Source organism: Aethalodelphis obliquidens, unplaced genomic scaffold (assembly GCF_003676395.1).
Source record: "Aethalodelphis obliquidens isolate GAN/ISIS:26980383/991018 unplaced genomic scaffold, ASM367639v1 scaffold65, whole genome shotgun sequence".
In the NCBI taxonomy this organism is placed as follows: domain Eukaryota; kingdom Metazoa; phylum Chordata; class Mammalia; order Artiodactyla; family Delphinidae; genus Aethalodelphis; species Aethalodelphis obliquidens.
Window position 1 is genome coordinate 5,940,769 of NW_020838009.1, and position 21,593 is coordinate 5,962,361.

The 21,593-nt window shown below is 53.5% G+C and overlaps 1 protein-coding gene across 4 annotated transcripts in view; it reads left to right on the forward strand.

Annotated features, from left to right (window-relative positions):
* Nucleotides 1-21,593, forward strand: part of ARNT2 (aryl hydrocarbon receptor nuclear translocator 2) — a 194,158-nt gene that overhangs the window by 157,500 nt on the left and 15,065 nt on the right. For all 4 annotated transcript variants that reach the window (XM_027089167.1, XM_027089169.1, XM_027089166.1 and 1 more), the window contains exons 12-15: nt 2,195-2,346; nt 12,440-12,512; nt 13,807-13,930; nt 19,254-19,353. In XM_027089167.1, coding sequence (XP_026944968.1) covers nt 2,195-2,346; nt 12,440-12,512; nt 13,807-13,930; nt 19,254-19,353 — 449 coding nt within the window. The remainder of the gene's footprint in view (nt 1-2,194; nt 2,347-12,439; nt 12,513-13,806; nt 13,931-19,253; nt 19,354-21,593) is intronic.

Below are 21,593 nucleotides of genomic sequence, written 5' to 3' on the forward strand. Positions count from 1 at the left end.
CTCCTGCCTCAATCTTATGTTTCTGTAGTGGTATTTGCTCTCTCTGAGTTACAGTTACCCATGCACCTGCCCTGCCTGTGCTAGGTGAGAAGCTCTTTGGGGACAAGGGTTCTGTCTCAGCTATAGTGATTCAAGAAAAGACAAGGGGCACAGGGGTCAGGTAGACCCGGGATCCCATCCTGTCTCTGCCCCTCCTTAGTCATAAGGCTTTGGCAGGATAGTTAACTCCTTTGAGACTCAGTTTCCAGTAACACAAAATACTGCTGTGAGGACTGCGTGAGGTAACACGCACAAGATGCTTGCCCGTCGGCCCCGAGGCGGGTGCAGGGCTGCACTCCCTCCCCCGGCTCTTCAGCCACAGCTCCAAGGGCTGAGCTTGCACACGCCGTGCCTTGGGAGTGTTTGTTACATGGAGTTTAAAAATTTCACACCATCTCAGGCATCCTGCTTAGAGGAAACATGAAAAGGTTCCATCCGCGAGCTTCAGAGTGTGGAAGACGTGGTCTCACGACGGGGGCGCTGCCTGTGTCCTGTGTGCTTTGTGCAGACTCAGAGGAGGACCCCTCAGAACATCGACCTGAGGGACACATGGCCTTGACCTCTGGCCAGCTTCCTGTGGGGGCTGCAGGCCGGCTGGCAGGCACCCCCGAGCGCCCGGCCTGGCCTCGCCACAGGGCTAGGCTTCCTCACGTGAGGTGTCAGGGAGGGTCTCCCCTCCTTGCGCTTTTGGTCTGGTTTCTTTATCACGTGGACTTTCCCACCAGGGAGCCCAGCACCCTCAGGTTTCATCTCATCCTTCTCCCCAGGGGTGGTGCAGAGAGAAGATGGCTGCCCCGGCTGCATCAGCCCAGGGCACAGGGCCAAAGACGCATCAGGTGGGCTCAGGAAATGTGCTCGAGGGGCCTGCTCTGTGCCGGGCCCTGGGCTGAGGGTGGGGGAGACTCGGTGACCGAGGGGTCCCTGCCCCCAGACTGGTTACGGACGTCCAACCTGGAATACAGCACAAGTGCCTCCCCGACCCCTAGGACCAGGTCCCCATTCTCATCTCTGGTCACACTATGGTCTGCAGTCGGGCCTTCCCGTCCCGAAGGCCAGGAGGGGGCGCTCCTGTTTGCCTTGCTTTGTCCTGAGTGCGTGAGCACAGCCAGGCCCAGACGCACCAGCCATCTGTGTCCTTCCTCCTCGTGTTCCTGCTTCAGCCGAGAACTGCCCCTGAGAACGGCTGCTTTCTGCACCTGCGCCCGCCCGCCTCCGCATCCCCGGGTTTCTGTGTGTGATACATCGTGTGTGTCTGCACAGAGCAGGACAGCCAGCCGCGTGTCCGCTGAAACGCGCTCGTGGTTGGGAAGCAAGATCTTGGTTCCTGTCCCAGCTTTTCCACCAAAGTTGTCCGATCTTGGGCAACTTATTTTATTTCTGTGACACTCAGCGTTATCCTCTGTAAATAGTAAAGCCCACCTCACCTAGTTCTTGTGAGGGTTTACATTTGGAAGTATTCTGGAAACCATACTGCAACATAAAAGAAATCGTAGAGGGACTTCCCTGGCAGTCCAGTGATTAAGACTCCACGCTTCCACCGCAGGGAGCATGGTTTCGATCCCTGGTCAGGGAACTAAGATCCTTCGTGCCACACAGCACAGCCAAAAAAAAAAAAGGGTAATAATAGATACATGCATACAAAGAGATAATGCATAGAAATTAGTTATTTTATTTTATCTCCTCCCAGAGAGTATATTTAATCCAATCTACAATGTTAAACAGCGTTTAAGAATTTCTTAATGAGAGGTATGAATACAATGTCACGCCATAGCTGAGTATGAGAGCCTTACTTCACGGGAGCACTGTCACCAAACCCAGAGCGCCCTAGCAGCCCAGGCAAAAAGGGAAACCCTCCAGCTTGCAGGGTTTTCATGATCTGATTTGTAAACGCTGAAACGTTCTGATATCAAATGGGCATTGACTAGTTGGCTTCTCACACGGTGGCGACAGAACAACCTAAATGCAGTGCCCGGCCTCACGGGGGAAGTGGACAGAGGGCTCCCGTCAGGTGACCGCTCTCTCCCACCCCCACCCTCCCTCCGTGCCTGTCTTTGGCTACGATGCTCCTGTCCTGAGCTCCCGCTGGCTGCCTCCCCCTCCTCTGTCTGGCACCATCCTTCCTCCTGCTGACTTCCTTCTCCAAATGTTTGCTCAGGTGGTGAAGCTGAAAGGCCAAGTGCTGTCGGTCATGTATCGATTCCGCACCAAGAACCGGGAGTGGGTGTTAATCCGCACCAGCAGCTTCACCTTCCAGAACCCCTATTCTGATGAGATCGAGTACATCATCTGCACCAACACCAATGTCAAGTACGTACTTTCCCCTCCCGGGACCCCCTTCTCAATTCCCTCCTGAGGTGTGAGACCCCAGTGCTGAGCGATGACCCCCATGGCCCTCCCGCTCCGTCAGCACAGTCGGTTCGAGGTGCTCTGGTTTCCCATGCTGTTTTCTCTGCCGAGCCCAGCAGGGCAGAGCTGGGGGTTTCCTCGTGCCTCCGCCGTGTACCTGCTGCCTGACCTGGTTTCGTGGTCCTGCTGAAGCCGGGGGCAGAGGAGTGAGGCTGAGCCTCTTGGCAGCGCTAGGGTGTCAGGGCAGGCGGCGTGGGGGTGGGCGCGCCCAGGACACGTGGTTTCTCTTCTGCCTGATCACTGGCGCCGTCCTCCCAAGATCTTTGCTGGCGTCACCACCGCTGTGTCCCACACATGTTAACACACAGACCCGAGCTCCGGTCTTGGCCCCCCTGACTTCCCAGCCATGTGATCTTGACTGCTGTGTCCCCTCATTCCTCATGTGTGGAAGGGGTGATAACACCTCCCTGTCAGGTTCCCGTGAGGATTAGATGAGGTCCGGCTCCTAGATACAGGCGGGTCATGCCTCCTCTCCGGACTTCCTCTCGAGGAAATAGAAGTCCAGAGAACCAACAGGAACAAAGGCAAAATGATGTTGAGGTGTGTGGCAGGAATTGCAGCCTTCGGGGGCATGCGATGAGCTGACTGGTGAAACTGTCACCATGGCTCCCCGTACCAGTCAGTGCACTGCTGTCCTCCACTTTCCCAGGTCCGACACTGAGTCCGTGGAGTCTGTTCCCACCCTGGCCACCTCCCATCCTCATCTGCTAACAGCCCCCCCCCGCCCCGGGCACTGATGCCTCCGGGCACTCACTGTGACCTCCTGGCCTCCCTCAGGGCTCTCGGTTGCCATATCCCAGCTCCCTGGGTTTGGGGGTTCCCATCTGCGTCCCACAAAGCAGCCTCCTTTCCAGGCAGCACCCTCAGTGTCTCGGCTTTGGCCCAGCTCCTGGGCCACAAGGCACAGAGCTTGACAGGTGGGTCCACACAAGATCCCTCAGAGGACAGGTGACCTGGGTTTCAATCCCAGCTCCCGCCTGGGCAAGTCACCTGCTCTCTTGAAGCCTCAGTTGCTCATCTGTAAAATGGGGAGAATAACAGAACACCCACCCCCCGCCTCGGATCCTGCGCGTAGACGGTGTGTGTGGATCGCCCTGGCGGAGCAGCAGCCCTGGGCGGTGGGGTCTGCAGCAGTCAGCACCAATGCTCTGGAGGCGGAGTAGCAGCCCTGGGCGGTGGGGTCTGCAGCAGTCAGCACCGATGCTCTGGAGGCGGAGTAGCAGCCCTGGGCGGTGGGGTCTGCAGCAGTCAGCACCAATGCTCTGGAGGCGGCGGCAACCCCTCTGCCACCTGCCACGGCTGCTCGGGTTTCTTGGCTTGTTCTCTACGGGCTGCCCCAGATCCGCTAAGTGCGCGCTTCCTTCGAACCCTGCGCACATCGTGTTGCCTTCCAGCGAACAGAGAAGCCAGGGCCCTCCGCGTTCATGTGGGGGTCTGTCTCCATCCCCTCCATTCCTGCTCTGCTGGCTTCTCCCTCCAGGGCCAAGCCCTCCATTTGCTTTCTAGCTCCCAGCGCATCCTCTGTCTCCCGTGGCCCCTGGGTTCTCGTCCAGTCCCGCCACAGCCTCCCTCCCAGGCCTTCACCTAGCCACGTGGCTTCCTGATCTTGGAAAAACCCTGTCTTGCCAATCCTCCTTGCTTTCCTCCCAGCTGGCCCTGCCACCTGTCTGTACTGGAGCCCCCTCACCATGCATCTCTTTTTGACCCCCGAGAGCCTGGCTGTGGCACCCAGCTCCGCTAACTTGCTTTCCCAGCAGCCACCAGGGACCCCATCAATAACTCGTTCTCAGTGGTCATTCTTCCCAGACTGTCTGGCCAACTCCTCTTTTTGTCTTTTTCTTTTTTTATTTTAATATAAATTAATTTATATATTTATTTATTTTGGGCTGCGTTGGGTCTTTGTTGCTACGCGTGGACTTTCTCTAGTTGCGGCGAGCAGGGGCTGCTCTTTATTGCGGTGCACGGGCTTCTCATTGTCGTGGCTTTCCTTGTTGCAGAGCGCAGGCTCTAGGCTCGTGGGCTTCAGTAGTTGTGGCTCGCAGGCTCTAGAGTGCAGGCTCAGTAGTTGTGGCGCATGGGCTCCGTAGTTGTGGCTCGTGGGCTCTAGAGCGCAGGCTCAGTAGTTGTGGTGCATGGGCTCAGTAGTTGTGGCTCGCGGGCTCTAGAGCGCAGGCTCTGGAGTTGTGGCGCATGGGCTCAGTAGTTGTGGCTCACGGGCTCTAGAGCGCAGGCTGAGTAGTTGTGGCTCATGGGCTTCGTTGCTCTGTGGCATGTGGGATCTTCCCGCACCAGGGCTCGAACCCAACTCCCCTGAATTGGCAGGCAGATTCTTAACCACTGCACCACCAGGGAAGTCCCGACTCCTCTTTCTTTGCATCTTATCCCTCGGCTTACTTGATTCTGATTCTTCTTACACCTCCGTATTCTAGTCAGGACTTTGCTGGTGGTGAGAATAACAGGAGGAAATATAGCTGTAGGTCCAGGTATGCAAAAAGATAATGCCATTATGTTTTAATAACTGACTTTGTCTAGTTACTGCTTGGTAAACTCAGTCAAATCGAGGGGTTTTTGCTTCTCCCACTTCCCCCGACCTGGGCAGGAGAGGGAGCCGAGCAGCACCCGCTAGTGCCAGGCCTATGTCCCGCCCTGGCCTTGGGGAAAATGGTGAATCTCAAGAAACAGGAGGAAGAGTCAGACGGGCAGGGCTCAGGATCCCATGGCTCCTTCTTCATTCCACAGAGGGGATGTGGAGGTGAGACACAGGCCTGACCTCCAGGAGCTCCTAGGGTGAAGGTAACAGGTGTGCTCATTGGCCTGGATCCAGGGACGGGCAGTGGGAGCCCCGGGGGACGAGGCTGAAGTGAGCGAGAGAGCAACAGACCTGCTCGGCATCTGTTCAAGCCACAGCTCACCTGCAGGCTCCCCCTGCCTGTCCCAGCCCCTCTCCAGCCCCGCCAGCTGCCTGTGCCCGAAGCCGTGGAAACGGGCAGGCCGGCCACGCATTCTGAGCCGTGGGCACTCTCCTAGAACGTTCACTTTTTTTTTTTTTTTTTGTGGTACGCGGGCCTCTCACTGTTGTGGCCTCTCCTGTTGCGGAGCCCAGGCTCCAGATGCGCAGGCTGAGCGGCCATGGCTCACCGGCCCAGCCGCTCCGCGGCATGTGGGATCTTCCCGGACCGGGGCACGAACCTGTGTCCCCTGCATCGGCAGGCGGACTCTCAACCGCTGCGCCACCAGGGAAGCCCCCACCCTCTTGATGCCCACCTGTTGACTGGCTCTTAGTGCAAGGTGCCTCCTGCTACGATCCTGTCCCTCTTCTCTTCCATTCATCCCTGCCTGCCTCCCTGCCCCACGCCCGCCGCGTGTGTGGTGCCTGATGTCTGTGGCTTGCTGCGAGAGAACCTCTGAGGGTGTGGCAGGAACAGCCCACCTGTCACTGAACCTGCTCGAGTGCGGGCCTCCCTCTGCAGTGGAGAGCACGGTCCCAGGCTGGGGGCCGGGCAGAGTCCTCTAGACTTAGGGCAGAAGAACAGACTGAAGCTCCCTTTTTGGGGGTTTTGGTAGTTTTACCCTTTTCACCATTCATTCACTTCTAACATGAATACAGGCTTCAGCCATCACGGTCACCTGCCTTGTTGCGACTCAGTTCAACGCAGTGGGTAGTCACTGAGCACTGTACCAGGAGTCCAGTAAACTCAGGACGCCTCTGTTCTGGTCTCTGCACCACCACCACCCCGGCCCCCCGGAAGGCTCCCGTCACGTGGAGAGCGTGCGAAGTAGGCAGCAGGAGGGAGGGACAGGTGAAAACGCCATCACGAGGGCACAGGGGAGACAGAGAATTCACGCTTCCCCACAGGGCCTCCGAGAAAGCATCCCCAGCAGGTAGCGCTGCAGCGGAGCCTGGAAGGAAAGTGAAGCCCTTCCTCCTAAAAGCCGTCACAGGCAGAGGTTTTGATTATTTCCTGGAAGTCAGACATCGTTGACAAAACAGAACATTCTGTCCCCGGGGGTGTCCCTACATCTCTTCTCAGGACGATTGCTCCTGGCAGCTCACTGAGGTTAGATGGGGTGACGATGTCCCTCGGCACATGGCCTCACACCAGAGGCCTGAACTGTTGTCTGCTGGACCAAAAGGTCTTCAGTGGGTAAAGATGGTAGGAAATGTTTACTGTGAACAGTAGAGGGCAGTGACAACTGTCACGAGAACTGTCCGCCCTGCTTCACATTTGTGGCTAAACGTCGCCAGCAGCAGGCAGACTCGTTATGCAGAGGTCCTTATGTGCTCTGTGCTTGCAGGGCGGGGGGGGGGAGTTGCAAACCCAGTTGCATTCAGGCAGGAGCATCGGAAAGAAACTCCCCAGGGAAATGGAGTGTTAATGGTCAGCATTTGAAGCTGCTGAGAAGAAGGCCTCTTTGTCACCCTTGCCTATTTTCCTGGTACATTGATGGAGGAAAATGGAGCGAAGTCCAGGAAACACAGACTCCCATTTCACACACTGGTGGCACAACTTTGACACGTGCCCACGTCTTAGGGTCTAGGGATCGACACCGTTTCAGGTAGACAAGCCGTGGGCGTCTCGGAGCAGGAGTCATTCGTGCGACCCAGGTGCTGCGCTTTGCTTAGCGGGGACGGAAGGCAGCCCTTTGCATCTGCTGGGTCTGAGCCCTGTTTGTGCGACAGCCCCTTGCAAAGTCACTGTGGGTCTTCATGACCACAGCTGCGTGTTGTGCCTGTGTGTGTGTCCTTGAAACTCCACCACGCCCGTAGTCACGGTGGGCATCTCAGGGCCCGCCGTCCAACCCCACGTCTTCAGGGATGGCTGTCTCGGGCCCAGCCCACCTGGCCGGTAGTTGGCAGGATGTGGGAGCAGGGAGTAAAAGGAAGCAAAGAAGACCTACAAGGAAGGTGTCATTCCTGGTCTCTGCAGAACTAAGAGAAGGGGAAGGGGCCACAACACCCAGCCACCAAGCCCCATCCTGGGACTTGTCTTGGGTCCTGCCCTCTCATCCGCCTGCAACAGACAACCTGGCAGAGAACTGGCCCCCAGGTTCCGTCTGGGGTCCTCTCTGGCCCTCCTTCTCCTCCTCTGCCCCTTCTCCGATGACCCCATCCAGGCCTTTGCCATCTCCTGGGTGAGCATCCGTCCTCCTTCCTGACCGGTTCCTCCTGCCTTCCATCCGGCCCCAGACGCCATCTCTCTAAAACCACACTCACGCTGCGCCCTGTCCCTGATCAGAACAGTTCCAAAGCCCTTGACAGGCACCCGGAGTCCTTCACAATGGGCATGCAGACGGCGCTCAGTCAATGGTGGGTATTATTTGCCTCGCTCTGGTCAGCTGAGCTTGCCCAGCCCCTAGATGGCTCCAAGCTGGATTCCGGTTCCACCCAGGGGTGCGGTCACACGCTGCCCCCGGATGCCCCCCTAATGGCTGGTTGCTCACTTACTCCGGCTGAGTAAAAGCCTCCATTCTGGGAGCGTCAGAGATAAACTGACAGCATCTGCCCAACATCCTGCGCCTTCCCGTGCAGGGAGGCCACACGGACAGGAAGCCTGGGCTTGATGGTTTCTAATCATCAGCTCTAGTCCCCCAGCTAATGGGCAGGGGGCAGGGGGCAGCGGTCGGGGGCAGTGGGAGCCCGGTTCCCTCAGGTCCCTCCCGTGCACTGTCAGTCAGCTTGCAGCCGAGCTGCCGTTTGTCTCCCTCTCTGGAATTTGCAAGCACACCAAGGTTTATTTTTATTCCGTTGCCGCGAAATGTCCGAGAAAGCTCCTTTGGCTTCTTCTCAGGATGGGGCGGCCTGCAGGGCAGCATTTCTTCCCCATGCACTCGGCTACGGAAGCAGAAACCAAAGGCCAGGACAGAGAATCTGATATCCGGACCACAGGGGGAGTGAGGTTAGGATCCTTGGGATTTGCCAGCCAAGCCTGAGACTTTATTTTCCTTCTACGGTGAAAGTTGCTTTCTGTGGTCTCAAAGCCCCCAGAGCAACAGAGCTGAGAACAAACTCCCATCGTAACACCTCAGGCCCTGACCACACTTCTGTGCAAATTAGAAGCCCATCTTCCCTGCATCACAGACCAGCCCCAGGGTACGCAGCAGGGTGAGTGGAGAGGTCTGGGTTTCTGCCCTGTTCACCCCACGGCCGGGCCCCAGGCACAGCAGCACAACTGCCCACTCACCAGGATTCTGTGCTTGGACTGGACACCAAGGCTGAGCCACAAGGTAGGAGTGGTCATTATTTCTTGGAAAAATGCTTGTGGGTTGAAGGTTGGGCCCTGGGAAACTTGTGAAAGGAAGAAAGGGTGGTCCACGGATTCCCGCCATGAAGGAGAGTTCAATGCTCCAAAAATCCCAAAGCACAGGTCTTTTCTTCTCTCCCACCTGGTGGCTCAAGGTGCTGTCTTGTGGGGCCCACAGCTCTGGAATGGGAGACGTGACATGATGGTTCCTGTTACACCTGTGGGACAGAGTGCGGCGTCTGCAACCAGACAGCCTTGGCTTTGAGTCCTGTGTGCACCACACAGAGCTGTGTCACTGAGCCTCAGTTTCTTTATCTGTAAAATGGGACTTTTGCAGAGATGTGAAAACAGTAGCGAAGTACTGGCTCTGGGTACTACACTCAGATTTTAGAGGCCCTGCAAATGGAAGATGAGGGTGCCTTCAAGATGTAAATGAAAAGAAAAGAAAACAAAACTGTCAAGTAAGAATAAGAAAATATAGAAAGCTGTGATTTTTCTATTGATGATTATATCGATTCTTTAAAATGTTTTTGAAATATCCCTTTTTTTGAAAATTATTTTTAGTGCTCCTGTTTCCTGGTGTTACAAGCATAGGCTTAGGCTGCCTGGTGGGCAGTCTCAGGAAGCTGGTTTTATTGTTAACCTTTTCCCTGGGCTCTCACACCAAGGTGGGAAGACATACTGTGTGCTCAGATAGAACCTCATTCTTCCCGTGCCGTGGCCTTAACTCAGCATACCGCAATTGCTTGCCACCTTGTCTGTTTTCCTCTGGAGGTCGTCAACTCCCCAGGGGCAGAGACCACATAGGTTCTGAATCATCATCCTCTCTCCAGTGCCTGGCACAGAGCTTGGCGCAGATATTCCAGCACACTTCACTGAAGACATGGCTCACCCGGGCTTAGTTCCAGATAAACTATTCACTGGGTCCTCCAGCTGGGGTCCTTTTCTAGGATGTCTTCCCTTACAGGGGACACACACGCCAGGGGCACCAAGTGAAAGGCACGGCTGGAGGAGTGAATAGTGTTCGGACCGTACATCTCTGAATGCTGAGAAAAAGAGTTGAGAAGCACAATTCAAGTTATTTTGTGTTTCTCCAGGGCAGAATTGGAACTCAAACTGGGAGTTGTAGGAAGGTAGATTTGGGCTGTTTTGGGGACAGACTTTTTATATCGTTTCTGTCTACAAATGGAGTAGCAAGCTCCCCAGGACAGTGGCGGTCAGGCAGAGACTGGCCAGTGGCCCATCTGAGATGATGTATCAGTACTAGGGACTGCTCCAGCTGGGGAGCTGGGGACCAGATCCCCTCTGTTCATTCCGTTCCTAGTTGCTGAGAATAGTCAGGAAAAGGAATGCTTCCGCACTTGGTGTTAGAAAGTCTCTTCGTTCTCAGTCTTCACCACCTACCAGCCTGACGGTTGTGTTGACGTTCGTGTTTGCCCTTTGAGACCTTGTTTCCACACTCTGCCCTGTTATGTGCCCGGGAAGGGCCAACGTTGAACTCTATGGACAGGAACGAGAGGGCTTCCAGTTGTCCGGCCAGTGGAGGGACAGGCTGCAGACAGTGGGGTGAGAGGAGGCCGGCCACCTCCCAAGGTGAGCGGAGGCTGCATCCGTCATCAGGCAGCTGATCCCTGCCGGCTCCCCCGCCCCTTCAGCCCGGGGGGAAGTTGGGCTTCCCCCCACTGCTGCTAGCCCAGGGGTTCTTCAGTATCCAAGCCGAGTCTCCCTTACCACCGTCCCACACCCGCCAAGTAACCCCTTCCCTACACCCTCTTTGATCACCCCTTCCAAGAGCGCCATCCAGTCTCTGCAGCCCGGTAGCCTCTCTGGGCCTCAGTTTCCCCACTTGTAAAGGGAGTTTCTAAAATATCTACCTCGAGGGTTAGCTCACGGTGAGGCTAACGTGAGTTGCGTGAGCGCAGAGCCGTAGCAGAGGGCTGGGGCGGATGCACAGTGGACGCCGGCGTCTTTGCCCTCCCCCTGGCCCAACTACACCGCTCCTCGGAGGGGGGCCCTCCAGATCCTGCTGATTGAGGTTGCAGTTATCCCACTGCGAGCTCGCGGTGGCCCCTCTGCAGGGACCTGCTCCCCTGACTGAGCCGATCCACACCAGCCCACCCCTCCGTTCCTCCCCGTGGAGTGTCTAGTGAGCTCTCCGTGCACCTCATACCCCGAGTGAAGGCGGGGGGAATCTGTGAGCTGTCCCTCCAGGGGTCCTGCTACCTCCCTGTCCAGGGCGTGGCCAGGGATGAGAAAAGCTTGATGTCCAGAGATGTACAAAGGGACCCCCTAAGATCATTCTTGCCTTAAAATAGTGAAATAGTGAAAACGAAACTCTGTCCAATTAATGCAAGCACTTAAGATATTTTTTTCCATGTTCCAAATCTTGTTCACCCACATAGGACATAACGTTTGTAGCCGTAATCGTAGCGTCCGTAACATTTCGTGCTGAACTTTTCCACACACTCTTATCACACCTTCTGGTGTTTCCAGGTGGTCTTCACAGTGGCCACTGCTGGTGACCGTGGAGGATTTCCTCAGCAAATTAATATACGTAGTTTACCAAGCCACTCCCCTATTATAGCCAGCTTTACGTGGATAGCTCTTGTTTCCTGCCCCTGAATCATTTCCTTAGCAGAAACCCCAGCAGCAGGGGGACCACCTGGAAGGGAAGGGCGTGACCCTGGCCGTACCTCCTAATGTGGTCTCCGTACTGCTTTCCAAGAAGATTGCGTCCACACACGCTTCTCCTACAGTGTGAGCTGAGTGGTTTCAACACCCAGCCACCACACTAAGCATGTTTTTACTAACTTAGTAGGTGAAAAATTATACTTCGAGGTTATTTTAATTTGCACTTATTTTGTTTATTTTAGTGGTGAAAATATTTCCCTAATTACTTGCTTGTTATACGTATATACATGTTATATGTATACATATTGCATATTACATATTTGTTTATGCTTGAATGGTCTGTTCATGTCCTTTAAATTGATGCACGGGCAAGGGTGGGAGACTGATTTTTGTCAGTAATTTGCCAGTAAGTTTTTGTCTGACATCCTTGTTGGTGTTTAAGGGTCATCCTGCCCCTTTTTTAGGCTCTGAGCTGCAGGACTCACTGTGCCTTGAAAGTAACCCAGTTTCCATGCTTTAAGACGTCAAGCAACCATTCCGTCTAAGTAGTCTTTTGGTTTCCCAAGTCCAGCAGCCCCGTACCGTGCAGAGAGCAGAACAAGCCGGGTCAGACGCGTGAGGTCAGATCCTGGCTCTGTCGTGTCACAGCCACTTGCTGGTCAGCCAACTGGGACAACCGCTTGGCCTCTTTTGGCTTCCATCTCTTCATTTTAATGTGGGGTAAAGTAACCACTGTGAAAATTCAGCGTGAGACTTGGATGGGATGAAGTCACCTCCTACCAGCTTACAGGGAAACAAGCATTGGCTGAAGCCAACAGCATCGTTGGGCTTTTCTGAATTTTGCCTTAAATGTTTTTCTCTTTTAATGTTGGTGTCTTTTACCCTGCATAAAATGAAGTCATAAATCAAAACTTATTTCCTAAATATTGGCGGCCTACACTTGAAAGACAAGGCTTGGGGTCTTGATTTGGGACATAAAAATAATGAAATCAGTCATAACTGAGAACAGCTTAGAGATCCATCGGGCGCTGCCGTCTGCCCTTGGGGAGCGGGGACAGCTGTGGCTCCGCCCCGTCAGCACCACTTCTGTTCTTCGTGACTGCTGACTCCTTGTTTCCCAGGCAGCTTCAGCAGCAGCAGGCGGAATTGGAGGTGCACCAGAGAGACGGGTTGTCATCCTACGACTTACCGCAGGTGAATTTCTGGAAAGCGCGTTCCCAGTTGGAACTGTCTCCAACCAAAGGACTGCGGACTAAATCCAATCCTTAGCTTGAGCCCCTCCGCTCAAGAGGTGCTGTCTCTCCCTCTACCCACCCTGCAAAAAGCATTTTGGTCCCCGGAGTGGGGCGGGGGGTCGGCTGTGACTCTTCCATGCAGAGCCGAGCCGAGCCATGAAGAGCGTAAGACAGGAAGCGCTAGGAGACGCGGTCAGCCAGCACAGTAAGTGCCCTACATACGAACCTTCAAGCTGCGAGCTTTCAAAGATGCGAACGTGCATTCGCACGTCCAGTCACGGAAGTTAGCTCTCGTGTCTGGCGTACATTGTCACATGCATGCGTCCTCTACAAGTGACTGTGCTTTTGTGTACTTTACAGTACTGTAGAGAGGACAGTAGTACAGTATCTTTATTTCAAGCCCAGGATGTCCGGAAGCAAGCGTAAAAGCAGCAGTGATGTAGCTGGTACTACTGTACTTTTCAAGGTACTGTACTGTAAGATTAAAAAGGTCTTCTTTATGTTTTGTTTTTTATGTAGTATTTGTTTGAAAAGTAGGATAAACCTATTACAGTACAGTACTATAGAGCCGATTGTGTTAGTTGGGGACCTAGGCTAACTTTGTTGGACTTACAAACAAATTGGACTTAAGAACGTGCTCTCGGAACAGAACTCGTTCGTATGTAGGGGACTTACTGGTACTGAGATGCAGAGGCTGTGTGGGAACTAACCCTAACCCTAAGCCTAACCCTAACCCTAACCCGAACCCTAAGCCAGCACGGCTTTGAACTGTGTCAGCCCTGCAGCCTCCTCGCTGCTTCTCCCGCCTTTAGTCTGAGCCGCTCTGTTCTCAGCACACTTGTCCGGTCACAGCCTGTGTCTCCCACTTCGCTGCCCTGTCCGCTTTCCTTCTCCCATCTCCCCAGGCCCCACTGCGGGAGAAACCGCAGCTTGTGTTGGTATTTGGCCTCTCTCTCCAATTAAACTTTATGTTCACTTTTCCCGATATTTAGACTAGGTTGATTATTTTTATTTCTCTCTCTCCAAGTGATCAGTGGGACTCCAGTGACCTTTCTGTGACCTCTCGTTCACACCCCCGCCCGTCTGTTCCTGGCTTTCCTGTACAGAAAAGCTCCTGCCCTACACAACACCGAAGGCTGAAACGCCAGCAATTCTGAGGGAGGGGGATCTGGTGGAGGCAAACAGGTGACCTCTGGGAGCGTTTGCTCTGCCCCTCACACGCAGGATGCTCTTGTGTTTTCATGTGCAAACAGGTTCCTGTCTCCAACCTACCAGCCGGGGTTCACGAGGCCGGGAAGTCTGTGGAAAAGGCAGACTCAATCTTTTCCCAGGAAAGAGATCCGCGGTTTGCCGAGATGTTTGCAGGAATCAGTGCATGTAAGTTTCCAAAGGATGCTGAGGTCGTGAGATTGTGGGGTTTATAGTTGCTGTCCAGCCATTTGGAGGCAACCACCCTTGAGGGTGAATTTACAGCGACTTCTATAGGGTAGAAAAGTAGCACCAAATCCAGGGGTTCCAGTGGATCCTCTCTACTCCTGGCCTCGCCTCTCATTTACCCGTTACCTGGGGCAACCAACCTGGAGCCTCTGACATCTCATCTTCAAAATTTGAGGAATTGGAATAAATGAGCTCTATTAATCATGGTAGAATTTAGTTTTATGAAGACAAAGACATGTCCCTATAAAAAACAAATATATCTTGGGACTTACCTGGTGGTGCAGTGGTTAAGAATCCGCCTGCCAATACAGGAGGCACGGGTTTGAGCCCCAGTCCGGGAAGATCCCACATGCTGTGGAGCAACTAAGCCCGTGCGCCACAACTACTGAGCCTGCACTCTAGAGCCTGTGAGCCACAGCTATTGAGCCCACGTGCCACAACCACTGAAGCCTGCGCACCTAGAGCCCGTGCTCTGCAACAAGAGAAGCCACCGCAATGAGCGCACTGCAACCAAGAGTAGCCCCCGCTTGCCACAACTAGAGAAAGCCGGCGCGCAGCAACGAAGACCCAACATAGCCAAAAATAAATAAATTTATTAAAAAAAAAGAATCTCAACTTAATCTCTCATGCAGAGAGGACTGCATTTTAAAATAAAAATATGCAGTAAAGAGGAAAATAAAAATTATCCAGTATCCTACCACCCAGATTTAATCTTTTTTAACTTTTTAAAAGTCATCCTTTTTGTCTTTTTCTGCACATGTGAAATCTTTTTATATACAAAATCGAGCTCCTGCTGTTCGGTAGCTTACTTTTTCACGTGACAATTTATTATGAACGTCTTTCTAGATTATTAAATGGTCTGAATCGTATTTACCGCATGCGTGGTGTTCCATTGTATGGGTGTTCCACGGTGCATCCTTCATGGTGGTCACTGGGGTGCTCACCTGTGTTAGCTCTGCAGTTAGAGAAAATGGCGCCATTCTTGGGACTTCGCTGGAGGGCCAGTGGTTACGACTCTGTGCCTGCACTGCAGGGGACTCGGGTTCAATCCCTGGTCGGGGAGCTAAGATCCCACATGCTGCGAGGGGCGGCCAAAACTAAATAAATAAACAATAAAAAGGTATAAGAAATGTTTTTTAAAAAAAGAAAATGGTGCTGTTCAAAGTTCAGGTGTCACGTGGAAGCCACGTGTGCAGCTGCCTCACTCGCCCACTCAGACTGCCACTAAGATCAGCAACATAGAAAACTTGGAAATGTCTTTGTCAGTTCCAAAATTCAGGGAAAGATTCCATTTTCATGTGATCTGTGAGATACAATGTAATCGGGATCAGCTGAAGGGAGAAACCGGCCGACTCACGCCACGGAAGCGTGGGGAACGCAGTAATGGGAAGGGACCCCCGTTAGCGTCCTCCTAGGGCTAAGGAACTGGGGTCAGCACGGGCCACAGGGAGGAACAGAGAGGCCCCGGACAGCTGGGAGAGAGCAGATCTCAGGCCTCCTGCTGCCAGCACCTGTAGTGGAAGACCCCAGCCCTCGTGCCCACGTGGCTGTGAGCCAGATGCTAGGAAAGTAGGGAGCGTGCTGGAGCTGCCGGAGCTGAGAAGAGCAACAGAGAACAGACCTGTTAGCATGACGGGGAGGCTCCCCTCTGGTGCTTCCCACCGGCCATCCAGATATGCCGCCCGCCCACAGCGGTATTTCCTCGACTTTTATAGAGAAACGTAATTTCATCCAGCAAGAGGAAACAATAGCAAAAGTTCCTCTTCCTCTCAGATAAGCCTGAACTATTTGGTCAGATACCCACAGCATTTCTGGGAAACCCATGTGAAATTTTAATATTATACAAACATAGACCTTTTCCCATAAAGATGACAAAATAGAAAAAAAATTAACAGAAAAGGAAAAAGAAGGGAAGGAAAATATGTTATCCAAGAGTATTTCCACCAACCAAGCTGCTTTCCTATATGAAAAAGCAACAGAGAGACCTTCTCGGACATTCACCATCTAGTTGTACTTCCTGGAAAAAAATTACTTGCAGAAGACTGTGCTTTTTGTGAAATGAATCAAAATATGGAACACAAGAATGGAAGTGATAGGTTGGAAAAGAAGTAGCGATGAAAAAGTGAAACTAGTGACACCTGGAATTAATATAACATTGTTAGAAGATAAAAAAGATATTTAAAATTAAAAACCAGAGTCAATTCAGCAAAGATACGTACTTTGGATCAGGGGACTAGAAACAGACATTTCTCATCAGTCTATACTGTTTTATCTCTGACATATAACTTCAAGTATGTTTAAACATAACCACTAATGGATGGAAAAAAAAAAAAAGATGGAAGGAAAGAGGTCTCGCCTCCAAACCACTTCCAAGAAAAGACAAGGAAATTTTTAGCAACTTGCAAAACACTCAGGAGAAAAATAGAGAGAGCAAGAAAATATGAATAGCACGAGTAATGAAATAAGTTGATGCTCAAGGGCTTCTGACGGATAATTCTTGAACAGTATGGTGCCAAAATGTGATACAACCAAAACAAGATGAAATGAAAGTATGGAACCGGAAAGAGCGGGTGGTGATGATGCTCTCCAAAACCAAGGAGGAAAGCAGAGAAAGAAGCCTATTGTATACAGGTAAAAGGTGGAACCTAGGGCTTCCCTGGTGGCGCAGTGGTTGAGAGTCCGCCTGCCGATGCAGGGGACACGGGTTCGTGCCCCGGTCCGGGAAGATCCCACATGCCGCGGAGCGGCTGGGCCCGTGAGCCATGGCCGCTGAGCCTGCGCGTCCGGAGCCTGTGCTCCGCAACGGGAGAGGCCAAAAAAGTGAAAAGCCCGCGGAACCCAAAAAAAAAAAAAAAAAAAAAAAAGATGGGACCTAAAATGAAGATATAAATGTCATGAACAATGAAATGTGAAATCCAAAAATAGTTTGAAACACAAGAGATCCTGACAAAGCCAGATGACAGCAGATTTCAATATGCCTTTCTTCATCTCTAGCAAATCATGTAGATCAAAATAATAAAGATATGGAATATTGAATAATTTTATGTGTATATATATTAAGTGATAGATAGATAGATAGATGTAATTTTGTACCCCACAGATGTCCTGGAGCATTTAGAAAAACAATGTTTCTTATTTAACCAACCACCAAAAAACCTTAAATACATGAGAAAAAGTGGCTTGTTTATAGTCAAGAGAAGTCCAGAAGTCTTCCTAACTCATGCAGCTTTTAGCCTCATCTCTTTCTTTCCAAGATTCAAGGCCTTATGATCGGGTTAGCAATACACACCCGAGTCTGATCTCTTTCCATCCTGTAAGGATTTCCCAGTGAGCACCCCGTCACTGCAGCAAAAGAAAATGGACCAGGAAAACTGCTCAGTGCCTCCGGTTTCTCCAAACGTCACAGAGGTTTGTTGACTCGTGTGGGCGATTTGTCACATGGCCCCTGAAGCCAGCTCTCTGGGCCCCAAGCCTGTGAGCCCGAGCGTCCATCACTTCTCACGCTCACTCAAGGGAGGATCCATCCGCTCCGCCCATCCCCCCACCAGCAACCAGAGACATGTGCAGACGTGGGGTCTGTCCAGGCGCAAAATAATTGCCTTTATATCCTTTATTCCAAGATCTTGTTGCAAGCAGGGATGTTAGGGTCTATAGGAATAAGATGCGTGGGGATTTTGAGGTTCTAGGGAAATTGGGAGGGTGCTTCAGAGAGCCCTGGACCCCTCAATTACCAGAGGGAGTGAGAAGGCTCCTGTTCCCACTCCTGTTTCTCAAACTACCGCCCTGTTCCTCGTGTTAAGATCTCACAGCCCAGCTGGGATTTGAGCCCATTTCTTCAGCCTCTCTCCGTGGGAGAGACTGCTGAGCTGAGCTTTCTACCTAGCGCTCCGCGGTGGCAGAGAAGCATCCACTATTACGCATCTTGGCTGGCCTGAGTGTTCTCACTTGTATGAGGAGCTTGGCCTCTCAAAGAAACCCTCGTGGAAGGGGAAGGAACGCAGGTCGGGGCTGCTCCAGGTTAGCTGGAGCACCTGCTGGGTTAGGGCAGCGGGGTCAGGCAGGGTTCTGGGCCAGTGGGAGGAGTGCTGGACTTGGATTCAAGCCCTGAGTCCTCCTTCACTGGCTCGTGAGCTTGGACAAACTGAGCCTCAGTTTCCACACTAGCAAGTGATAGCAAACATTTAAATGCTGTTGGCTCTGATACTGGCCCCTGTTCTAAGCACTTAACTTATGCTAACGCATTGAATTCCCACCACAGCCCTATGAGGAAGCTGCTATTATTATCACCATCTTTCACTCGGGGACACGGAGACAGGAGGAGGTTAAATAACATGTCCAAGGCCACACCCCAGATAAATAGGGCAGAGCTGGATGTTAGAGCCTGTCCTCTTAATCATGGCTCTGCACCTTCTCACGCATAAAATGAGAGGTATTGGGAATTCCTTAGCGGTCCAGTGGTTAGGTCTTCGCCTTCCAGTGCAGGGGGTGCAGGTTCGATCCCTGGTCGAGGAGCTAAGATCCCACATGGCAGACTTCCCTTGTGGTCCAGTGGTTAAGAATCCGCCTGCCAGTTCAGGGGACACTGGTTCGATCCCTGGGCCGGGAAGATCCCACATGCTGTGGAACAACTGAGCCTGCGCTCTAGAGCCTGTGCTCTGCAACAAGAGAAGCCACCGCAATGAGAAGCCCGCGCACCGCAACGAAGAGTGGCCCCCGCTTGCTGCAACTAGAGAAAGCCCGTGTACAGCAATGAAGACCCAGTGCAGCCCCCCCCCAAAAAAAGCACAAACATATAATAATAATAATAAAAGGATCCCACATGCCTTGTGGCCAAGAAACCAAAACATAACACAGAAGCGATATTGTAACAAATTCAATAAGGACTTCTTTAAGAAAATGGTCCACATCAAAAAAATCTTAAAAAAAAAATATGAGAGGCATCATACCCACCCCATGTGAGAAGAACTCCGTAAAATACTGTGTGAGGAAGAACCCTCTTTAGTTCTTTTCATCTTCCCGACTCTCGGAAAGAGCCTGCCTTACAGCTTGTGGCCCAGCTGAGGCTTCAGGGAACAGCCGGGGGCCCGCAAGAGCAGCTGCAGAGATCAGGGTGGGGCGGGCCGCATGGGGATGGGCTGGGCCGCCCAGGGCCTGTGCCCTCCTGCTTGTGCCTGCCACCCCTGCATCTGTGCTCGGGGCTCCCTGCCCTGGGGTCTGCAGGGCAGGAACTCCTCCAATGTGACCCTTGCTCTGCTTTTCCCAGCGGAGAAGAAGATGATGAGCTCGACTTCTGCAGCAGGAACTCAGCAGATCTACTCCCAAGGCAGCCCGTTTCCCCCGGGACACTCGGGAAAGGCCTTCAGGTACCTGGTGGGGGCGGGCAGTGGGGCAAGAGGGGAGGAAGAGGCCCCCCTACCCAGTGAGGCCCTGGGTCTCAGGGCTTGGCTCTGCATGCAACAAATACTGCAAACCTCACTTCGTGCTTACGCCTCCACATGCCCGGGCCAGGCTCAGGAGTCCGGTGGCTCCGGTTCTGCCCTGTGAGCCCTAGGTGAGTCACCGTAAGTGATGGTGTCAGTTAACTCTATATCAGATGTGAAAGGTGCCAGCCACTGCGTTGTGTAGCGGTGCCTGCCGGGGAGAAGGGAGTGAAGTGGCCTCTAGCCAGGACCCAGATGGGGCAGAGCTGGGGACACCTGACAAGGCAGCAGGTTCTGAGGCCATGGCCAACTCCAAGGGGGAGAGGACAACTTGGCCCATCATGCCTGGGGTCTCAGCCTAAAGGGCCACTCATGGGAGGTACAAGCAGGATGTCTTGGTTCTTAGCATCAGGGACCTCTTGTAGGTCACAGAGGAAGCTGTGACAACACCACCATGACAGTACCGCCAGAGGCAAGGCCTGGCTCCACTGCCTGCCGGGGAAACAGGAGCACAGGCTGGGGAGAATGGCTAGAGGAGAGACCCGCAGCGTTCAGGGAGGGTGTGGGGGTACTCAGCTGAGCATCAGATGCCCGCAGACTCACTAGACGAAGCATCTCAAATGCGTGCCCAGGAGGATGGGGCTCCTCAGCCCAGCCTCTGGCTGACTTGGCCGGAGCTGAGTTTTCAGATAAGATGCAGGCAGGGACCAGGACTGGGCAGGTGGGACCAGCCACCCCAGGGAGAGGTCCGGGCCGGGGCTGCCCTCTCTAAGGGGATGAGGCTCGTGCTTCCACGCTGGTCCAGGGACAGACCTCCTGGGGAAGCAGCAGGCAGCTCGGCAGCTGTGCCCTGGAACAGCAGCCTCTGAGATCTTGGAGTGACTCTGACCAGCCGTGCAGCTGGGCCTCGCTGGATCGCAACCTGTTCCGAGTCTCTGAACAGGCAGCGACTCTCTGGTCTGGGGACAAGAGGACAAGACGACAACCCACCGTGAGCTGCTCCTGAGCCGTCATCACTGCCGGTCACCCCGCTCTGCTGAGCGCTGGCCGAGGCTCCAGACTTCTGCCCTGCTGCTGTGTTACTCGTGCACTCAGCACACGGTGACCACTGTAGTTCCGTGCCAGGCTGTGTGCCAGCCCAGGCCCGTGTTCACCGAGTCCTCATAACACTTGCTGCTCCCCCGCAACCCCCTGCCGTCTGGACAGAGGGCAGCAGGGACAGAGCAGAGGCCAGAGGTGAGGAGGGACAGCCCGAGGCAGCGTGGCAGGGGGCGGGAGGGCCGCCCAGAAGCAAAAGTCAGGTGGCCACCTGCTGCCAGGGCGGGCACCCAGCCACCGGGGATCAGGAGAGATGGGGAGGCCTCGGAGGCCTTGAATACCACGCCCGGGAGTTCGGACTCCATCACTGATGACTTGTGGGAGAAGAGGCACTTGAGGAAGCGGAGTCCTGGAGAAAGTTCAGGGTGGCAGGGGTGCGGGGGGCGCAGTGGAGGAGTGAGACGGTCCAGCTGGAGGTGCTGTGCCTGTGTGGACTGTCATCACAGAAACAAAAGAGCGGGACGGGGTGGAGGGCGGTTACCAGAAGGGAAGGCAGGCTGGTGTCTGGACGGCTGTGTAAGGAAGGAGTCCGGGGGGTACACCAGCCCCCGTGTGGAGCCTGGCACTGGGGAGGCACTCACTAGATACTGGTCTATAGAATGAATGGATGGATTAATTAAAGAGGGCTTCCCTGGTGGCGCAGTGGTTAGGAATCCGCCTGCCAATGCAGGCGACATGAGTTCGAGCCCTGGGCTGGAAAGATCCCACATGCCACGCAGCAACTGAGCCCATGCGTCACAACTACTGAGCCCGCGATCTAGAGCCCGTGCTCTGCAACAAGAGAAGCCACTGCAATGAGAAGCCCTCATGCAGCAAAAAAGACCCAATGCCACCAAAAATAAAAAGTAAATCAATCAAATAAATTTATAAATAATAATTAAAGAACGCATGAGGCTTTACGCCTGTGGGATGGGCAGTTTCCTGTAAATCTGCAGGGCCTGAGCTGGTTTGAGTGGGAAGGGCTATGGGATGAATGACCCTGAGCCCCCAGCAGAACGGCACAGCTGTGGCAGCACATCCCTAAGTACGTCCCCAGCCCAAGTCCTGCTGTGGTCCCGTGGGCCCTGTGTGTACGTTAGCCAGGG